This window comes from Ictidomys tridecemlineatus, chromosome 5 (assembly GCF_052094955.1).
Source record: "Ictidomys tridecemlineatus isolate mIctTri1 chromosome 5, mIctTri1.hap1, whole genome shotgun sequence".
NCBI classification, from domain to species: domain Eukaryota; kingdom Metazoa; phylum Chordata; class Mammalia; order Rodentia; family Sciuridae; genus Ictidomys; species Ictidomys tridecemlineatus.
In genome coordinates, this window is record NC_135481.1 from 176,147,681 (window position 1) to 176,156,810 (window position 9,130).

Genomic DNA, 9,130 nt, shown 5'->3' on the forward strand with positions numbered 1-9,130 from the left:
ACCCTGTATGCAGGCTATGTGTGAAATAAGAATTCTATTTTAATAAATTCCATATTAGAAATTTAAGGAAAACAATTAGGTGGAAAACCAAAAGTGGAAGGAATTCTACCTGCCAAGTTAATATTTTTCTTGAGACAGGGTCTTGCTATGTTGCCCAGGCTAGTCATAAACTCCCGGGCTCCAGTGATCCTCTTGTCAGCCTCCTGAGTATCTGTGGCTATAGGTACATGCCACCATGCCCAGCTTAATACCTTTTTACCCATTGGGAGAGGATGGTCAACCTTTGATTTTAATAGAAGATTTGCCAAGCATCAGCATCCCTTCCCTCAGGTTTCACACCTCTGTTGGCAGGCCATGTTGGTTGTGCACAGAGGGTGGTTTTCATAGAAAGTATCCTGACTTCAGACCACTGAGGGGAAGCCACCTTGAGATGTGTGTGGCACTTGGAGACATGTGATATAAACATATGCTTGGCTTTTACAGGCCCAAGAGTGGAAGGAAGTCGGGATCCTCCTCCTCCTCCTCCTCAGGAACCCCTGCATCTCAACTGTATCCACAGTCTCGGGGGCTGGTTCCCAAGTAAGGCCGGTGCCTCCTCTCCCAGGGCATGACAGCAGCATTGCCTTCTGAGAAAAGAGACGAGCACAAAGCTGCAGAGAGGACTTGAGCCAAACTCAGAACTGTTCCCCTGAGGAGAAGCGATGGCCTCTTTGCAGAGTAACCAACTTAATCTGGTCGAATGTGCTAGTCCTAATCTGGCACTCAGCTTCTCTGGGAAATATTCTTTAATTAGCATCTCAGAAATGCATGGGTAAGGTAAAGTGCGATAGTCGAAGTGGACAGCAAGAGAATGACCATGACCTTGCTTCACTTCTACCCCTCCTCCTTCTTCCCGGCCCTCTCTCCCTCTCCCCTCTCCTTTTTGAGCCTGTTCTTCACATTGGGTTCCCTTCTTCTTGAACAATAGGGCAGAGTCTGGAGTCCCCTTGGCAGGACCATGTCTTTGGGGCCTCCGGATAAAATAACCACAAGGTTGAAAAGTGAAAGTCCTAAAACCTGTTCTTATAGGGAAAAAAAACAAGAAATCTCATTTGTACCCAAGCCCCAGGAGGTGCGTTCAGTAATCTTGCTTCCATGCGCCTCAGTAAGAAGTAGAGCTGCCTTTGGGGTCTGCTGAATGAGGACATCTCTTCCAGTGTCTGCTCCTGAAGGATTCAATGTCAGAAGCAATAGAAATAACATTCTCTTTGTCTCCTTGGAGAGTTTAGGGAAACAGCTTCTTTAGAACCTCAAAACCATGACGATCCTGTCAAAGACCTAGATCTGTAAGCTGATGCCATGTCCTTCCACCTTGTCACATTACTCTTCACTTGTCCCCATCTTTCCCGTGCATGCATCCTCTTAGTGTCCTTCTGTAGGGCCATCCTCCACCTCAGGAGCGTGTTCTGCCGTGAGCCTGTTTTGTGGGAGAGGCTCTGTCTTCTCTGATGGGACTAGCATTGGAGAAAGGTGGCACTTTTGGCACTTTAGTGAATTCCCCATTTTGTTCTATATTGGCCAAGAAAGCAGGAGAGTGAGTAGGCAGATGTAGAGATGGAGACACAAGACCCGGACAGTGGCGAGGGAAGACATACAGAGAGGCACAGGGTCCTGCCTGCCTTCAGCAGGGAGTGCACCCAATCCTGGCACTGCGGCTCCTCCTGGGCAGAGCTTAAGATGCTGGCGGAGGAGCGGCTTGTGCCTGAACGGCTCAGAGGAGAGAGTTCAGAATTCCCGTTTACATAGACTGGTTTGGTTTGTAAGTTTTAGTTCTTCCTATTATTGAAGTTCAGAGTTTTGTTTTATGTTGGTCACTAGGTGAATGTTACTCATTTCCCCTCAAGAGCAGCTTGTGTGGGTGTGTGAGCGTGGCGGTGCCCATGAGTGTGTATGTGTGTGTCTGAAGAGAGACAGAGACCAAGAACTTGCCCAGTTTTAGAAATACACTAATGTGCAGTTATTGCCTTTTGTCTGTGTTAAAGGCCCATTGAATGACTAATCCAGGCTGAAAGCACTCCCACGTGGGTGTCTGAGTCCATGAGCCAAGCCTGAGGGGACAGTATGAGTCCCCAGGTCTGCCGCCCTGGCGCATCTTGCTGGCACGGTGCCTCAGGAATATGGCAACCGAGGTGGGCCTTGAGTTATGTTTTAACTCAGCTGCTCAGTTCCCAGGGCACATTTCTGGATCAGACCCCATGGGGATTAGGAGGTACCAAGTGCAATGTCTTCACATTCTGCAAAATGGAGGTGTCTTTTTTTTGCAGCCTCTCTCCTTTTTAGTAACCATTCTTTCTGAACCCAGGGCCCTGTTCAGAAGTTCCCAGAACATAATGGGTCCTTCCCTCATTTTCCCTGCTTCTTTCTTATTTACTAAGATTTTCCTGGTTTGAATAAGAACCAGGTGATGAGGTGTGTGGCCCAAGATGGTTGTCTGCTGGTGACGCATGTCTCTCTCATATTTCCTAAAAGCTATTCTGAATTCTGTAGGCTGAAAATTTATGTAAAAAATCTGAGAAATTGGTAACTGCAGATAACAGTGTACCTTAATACTGACGTTCGAGGTAGTGGTCGTGACCAAGAGTGGTTAAGTGATACGTAGAACTTTTCCAAGAAGGCAGAAGAAAAAAGCCGAGTTGACAGGTGTGATTATTAAAACAAGCTCGCTTTGTGCTCAGCTGTGTCGTGTGGTGGTCTGTGGAAACTAAGTGAAAGGACACTCACTTAGAGATGAAGCTGTCCCTTTCCAAGCAGTCTCTGGTGCTTTTCTTCTCTCAGAATGAAGAGAATAAACATTTGAATAAAAGCAGATGGCAAAATGACTTGCTGCCACCGGAATGCTGCTGCTTTGGGTTGTGAATTGAGCCGGACGTGTGGAGAACATACCAGGTCCACTAAGGGACCAGGTTTTCATGTCTGAACTTATGCTATTATGTTCCAGGACAGCACAGGGCCTTTGTACCAGCGGCAGCTAGTGAAGTCTGAAAGCAGTTCTTGAACAGGATCTAGGAAGACCATCTGGGAGGAGGAGTTTGAGACTGTGTATGCGACCCTCACCAGACCCCCTTTTGCTCTAATCAGCAGAATGTATCTGACTTCATTATTTTTTAAAGTCACTCGTCTCCCAGACCCCTGGATTCAGAACCCAAGGCCACAAATCATAGGCATGAAGCACTTTCTTAAGACTCTGATGCAAGGTTGAATTGTTCCCGTCTAGGCCTGCATGCTGCTTGACCTGCTCCACCCACACCTCCATGACCAAGGGCGCCAGAGTGTTCTGCAGCTCAGGCACGGGCTGCTCTTGGCTTTTTCCGTCTGACTCTTGTAAGTCCTCCTTCACTGAATGTAGACTTGTTGCCAAGTTTCAGAGAAGTGTTGATTCCCTGTTAACGTGAGATATCAGTGCTGCCTCACATTTCCCACTTGAAGTCAAGGCTTACTGTGAACAACCTTGGATCATCTGAATATCATCAGCGGACAATATTGGGGCTATTAAAGAACTCTAAAAGCCATACTGAACATGCTCAGAGGGAACTTGAAGAGAATGGCGGGCCTGGCTGTTGTCTGTCGTGCAAGGCTTTGTTCTGTGTTGTTCAGAAATCTGGCACCTCTCTCCCTGCCCTTGTTTCTTGAATGAAATGCTTTAGGGGTTATTTATGAAAGCAGTGATCCTGGGCAGGCAGCACGCGGTGGGCTTTATGGCTCTTTGGAGTTACTGTGGATCTTGACCTTCTCTTTGGCTACCTTTAGACAAAGAATATGCCAATACTTGGGGCTCTGAGTTTTACAGTTGATATTTATTTGTATCATCTCTTTGTCTAGGAATGTAAAAGTGATTCTAAACTAAGATGTGTAATAAAAATCAGATTTATTGTACCTACTAAAAGTTGTCCTCGTTAATTACCTAGTGCTTTTGAAAATCACATTCCTGAGTTGACATACTGCCATTTTCTTTTAATTGTTTTAATTGTTCTAGTTAAAGGAGGGTAGGAGTGGAAAATGAAGACTGAGTTGCAATGCTAGCATTTTAAAATGTAGCAGAAAATGAAAGGGACATAACATGAAGAGGGACAGGGCTGGGGGTATGGCTCAATGGTGCTCACTCAGCACGCCTGCAGCCCTGGCTTCCTCCTCTGCACCCAGAAACAAACCACCCCCTCAGGTCTGGGCCACAGGGATGAAATTTGTTTTCACCTTGTGTTTTGCTTTTTAAATTCCTTTAAATTTATTATTTATTTATTTGTTTGTTTATTTATTTATTTATTGGTACTGGGGATTGAACTCAGGGACACTTGACCACTGAGCCACATCCCCAGCCCTATTTTGTATTTTATTTAGAGACAGGGTCTCACTGGGTTACTTAGGTCCTCGCTAAGTTGCAGAGGCTGGTCTCAAACTTGTGATCCCCCTGCCTCAGCCTTCGGAGTCACCGGGATTATAACCATGCACCACCATGCCTGCCTTCCATGTCTTTTATCTTAACACAAAACTATTTCATGTTTTCCATCAGGAAAAAAAAAAAAGAATTAACAGAAATGGGCCACATGTTGGTTTATGGTTTCTCATACTCTTCGGGTCTGATCTGCTGGGGTGCACTGCAGGAGTAGTGAGGTTGGACTGAGTAGAAGCACCAATTCTGGAATTTGACTGCTGGCCTTGCCAGTGCTTGCTAGCTCTATGACTATAAGGAATTTAATTTACCCCCTCTACCCTGGGGACCTTATCTATCAAGTGGGGAGATAATTCCCACCTTACAAGGGCACTTCAAGGATTAACAGTACATCTAAAGCAACAAGCATGGTGTACGCACTAGAGCAGGCATTGAATAGGGTGGTCAGTGTGGCGATAAGACCCTTTGTTGAGAAGATGCCATGAAGAATTTGTATCCCAAGAAATTAGAAGTCAGTATTGGGAATGTCATCTTTAGAAAACCCTAAAGAGGGCTGGGGATGTGGCTCAAGCGGTAGCGTGCTCGCCTGGCATGCGTGCGGCCCGGGTTCGATCCTCAGCACCACATACCAACAAAGATGTTGTGTCCGCCGAGAACTAAAAAATAAATATTTAAAAAAAAAATTCTCTCTCTCTCTCTCTCTCTCTCTCTCTCTCTCTCTCTCTCTCCTCTCTCACTCTCTCTTTGAAAAAAAAAAAAAAAAGAAAACCCTAAAGAAAAGCAGCTAAACAATTAACAAATGTTGAGTATGTACTGTGTGCCAAGCCGTTCTAGGCACAGGGTATACTGATGTATTAGCAATATGATTCCTGCCTGCACGGAGCTGCACTGTAAGGGGCAAGAATGGGGAGTAAATGTTGACTAAATGCACATACACATGTAAGTATGAATTATAATAAATCTCATGAAGTAATATTATAGGATATATGGGGGCTGGGGATGTGGCTCAAGCGGTAGCGCGCTCGCCTGGCATGCATGCGGCCCAGGTTCGATCCTCAGCAGCACATACCAACAAAGATGTTGTGTCTGCCAAGAACTAAAAAATAAATATTAAAAAAAAAGGGTGCACCTGTGTACTTTAAAAAAAATATTATAGGATATAATAGTGGGAACCTAATTTATTTAATTAATTTATTTAGGGTACTGGGGATTTAACCTAGGTGTAATTTACCACTGAGCTATATCCATAGCTCTTTTTATTTTTTTTTTATTTTGAGACAGGGTCTCACTAAGTTGCTTAGGGCCTTGCAAAGTTCTTGAGGCTGGCCTCAAATTTGTGATCCTCCCTGCCTCAGCCTCCCAAGCCACTGGGATTAAAGGCATGTGCTACTGCAGTGGATATGGACCTAATTTAGAGAGGGTAGGTATATAAAGGTAAGACTTTCTGAAGAAATGGTATTTATGGTGAGATCTAGAGGACTGGAGGGGGGTTAGCTGGTTGCTCTCAGAGGAGAGGAGGGAATGGAATTTGCAAAGAGATGGGGAACAGCATTTTTAAAGTCCTCAGAGTCTTTTTGTTTTAATTTTTTGACAATGCTGGGGATCAAACCCATGACCTCTTATGTACAAGGCAAACACTACAATAAACTGTACCTCCAGTCCCCTGCGGGCCTTTTTTACCCTCACTAGTGGGAAATTCCTGCCCAGAGAACAGCTGTAGAAAAAATTATAGTATAAGATTAAAAAAAAAAATACCAATAAGAAATTTAAGGGCTGGGGAGTTAGCTCAGTTGGTAGAGTGCTTGCCTAGCATGCACAAGGCCCTGAGTTCAATCCCCAGCACCACACACAAAAAAGAAAGAAAGAAATTTAAAGAACACAAAGAGGGCAATGGCCTTAGACAAACATTCTTATGTTTCTTCATAAGGTGTCCTTCAACCATGTGTAATGTCCCTTTACCCTCCCCCTACTTCTGTTGAAAAAGAATGAAAAACTATAGCTTAAGCTAGGCACAGTGGTGTACGCCTGTAATTCCAGCATCTTGGGAGGCTGAGGCAGGAAGATCACAAATTCAAGGCCAGCCTTAGCAACTTAGTGAGGCCCTGTCTTAAAATACAACATAAAAAGGACTGGGGATGTGGCTCAGTGGTAGAGCACCCCTGGGTTAAATCCCCAGTAACAACAACAACATAGCTTGGCTTAGCCTAAGTCATTATTAGTTTAAAATAGCTTAGAATCCATTACCCTGAAAGCAAGAGTTCAAAGGGTGATTTAAAGAATTATGTGTTCTTGAAAATGTCAGAATCTCAGGGTAAGGCCAGGGACTAATTCATCAGGGGAGATACAGGACAGGACATCCAGGCAACTAGTAAATTCCTGCCCACTCAATTTTGTTCTCATCTTCTAGATTATTATTATTTTAAAAAAATGAGAATTAGTAAATCTTGGAAACTATTTTGAACTTCAAACTGATAATATTATCTTGGCCTCTGGGTTTTGGCAGGCCCTCTTAGACTAGAGTTGCCATCTAATTATAAAGTTTTACCCTAAGAACCTGGTCTCCAAGGACCATGTGGTGGTCACATCTGCCAGCTTGGTTGTCAGTGGCATTTGTGAAGCATATAACCATGGCTCTTGCAGCTGCTCTTGTTCAGCCTTGGTTTCTATCACTAGTCTTGTGGTTAACCGGTCTCTGGGTGCATCAGTTAGGTGAGCCAACTGGGACTTGCTGTTGGGGTGGGGAGTGGGCAGAGCGAAAGGACACTCGCTACATCTGGGCACTTGTTGAAAGCTCATAGGCACTTACTGAAAGCCCATCATGCACCAGGGATTTGTTCTCACTGGAGATAGGGAGAGGAGTAGGATATATAGCCCTTTTGAGGAGAAAAGCAGAAATACAAAGGCAGTGATTCAGGACCCTTAGTACCTCAGAGAAGGCCTCCCCATCTCCTCACCACTGTTCCAGGCCTCCAAGGTTGGGCTACACAGGCTTCCACTGGGTTCCTGGCCAGCACCTTCACCTGCACTGTGCCTTCTGCCTGAAACACTTCTGCTTGACTAACTCCTACTTATTTGTCAGGAACCACTTTAAAATCAGCTCCTCAGAGAACCCCTCCCCAGTTAACTATTCTGTTTTCTCCCCTTCTCCACCTGGCTATATGGCTAAAACCCCTTTCCCCAGTTTGTAATTATATCTGTCTCTGCCACGTTCCCTGAGGGCATGATCTATTGTCTTCTGGAGCCTAGAATGTAGATGAGTTGGATGGTTGGCTGGGTGCTGTTCTGCTAGGGCTCAGAACAGTGTCAGAGGAAGGAGCCCAGTGCCTGGAGAGGTGGAGGAAAGTTTTGCAGAGAAGGAAGAGTAACCTACTTGGGAAGGAGGGAAGAGTGTGCCAGATCAAGGGAACAACCTGAACCGTGCACATGTGAGTCCTGGACTGGAGAATAGAGAACAGAGCTGGGAAGGGTCTGGCTCCATGGCACTTGTCAATAAGGGACAGCACTGGAAGGCTTTGTGTTTGTGTGTGGGCCGGGGTGAAGCACAGCCCTCTTTACACTTTGAGATAATAGAAAACAGTTAGTGAATCACTAAGTGTCTGCTTTGAGTTTGCCTGTTGTTCACACGGGTTTTCTTGGCTCACTTGGCAAATTCTAGTCTGCCAGGGTTTTTTTGTGGCATAGCTCACTCTCTGAGGAATTCCAAGGGGCACTTCAGCTTGACTCCAAGGTCTCAGTTCCCTAGGAATGAGCCCCAGGCCTTTTCAGAGTAGCAGGCTGGAAGGTGGTTGCTTTTCTGCATTTGGGAACAATAAAATTCTTCTATTGGTTCTGAAATGCATCTTCCTTGTCTAGGCAAACAAAAGATTTCCATATGCTGTTTATACTGGTTATGGATAATACAAGGCTTTCCCAAACTCCTGTTCTGATAAGGAATTATCACCTTTGGAAATTAGAAAAGTCAAGGTGAGTAGTGGCACCAATGTGACAGAGGGGGTCCCAGATTTTGGTGAGGTACATGTTAAATGTAGTGACCAGCCTTTTGCTAGATTATCCTAGGGATAATCTAGAAGTAAGAGAAGCCAGGTTTTGGCATCAGATTCATGGTTTTTTTTTTTTTTTTTTATACTGGAGATTGAATCGAGGGGTGCTCTAGCCCTTTTTTTACTTTTTTTTAATTCTGAGACAGGGTTTAAGTTGCTTAGGGCCTTGCAAAGTTGCTGAGGCTGGCCTTGAACTTGTGAACCTCCTGCCTCGGCCTCTCGTGTTGCTGGGATTATAGGCATGTGTTACATGTATTCATGTTTTGAGCATCCACTATATAGTGTCCATTGTTATAGGTGTTAGGGAAACAGGGTGAAGTCCTGCTCCAAGGGATGTCACATCCAGTGGTGGAGACAATCGTTAACCAAGTCATATGTGCTGTGCCAGGTGGTCAGAGTGCTCTGGAGAAAAACAAGGCAGGTCAGGGGCTAGAGAGTGCCATGCTGGGGGAGTGGCTAGGCTAGACTAAGAGGTCAGGGAAGGCATCTCCAGAGCAGAGGCCTGAGTGAAACAAGGGAACAAGCCTGGCCAACATCTAGTACCTGGAGGAGGTGCCAAGGCCCAGGCAGGGTGGGGGGGAGCGCAAGGGGCATGTGTGCTGAGCGGGTAGTGGGCGTGGATGGGGCCAAAACTGAATTGTCAGGAAATTGTATTTTTAGGCCA

The 9,130-nt window shown here is 45.3% G+C and overlaps 1 protein-coding gene across 1 annotated transcript in view; it reads left to right on the forward strand.

Moving 5' to 3' along the window:
• The window catches only part of Kif3b (kinesin family member 3B), a 41,932-nt gene extending 38,010 nt beyond the window's left edge, over nucleotides 1–3,922 (forward strand). The window contains exon 9 of the mRNA XM_078051591.1: nucleotides 484–3,922. Within this exon, the coding sequence (XP_077907717.1) occupies nucleotides 484–583 (100 nt within the window). The 3' untranslated portion in view covers nucleotides 584–3,922. The remainder of the gene's footprint in view (nucleotides 1–483) is intronic.
• Nucleotides 3,923–9,130: the final 5,208 nt, after the last annotated feature.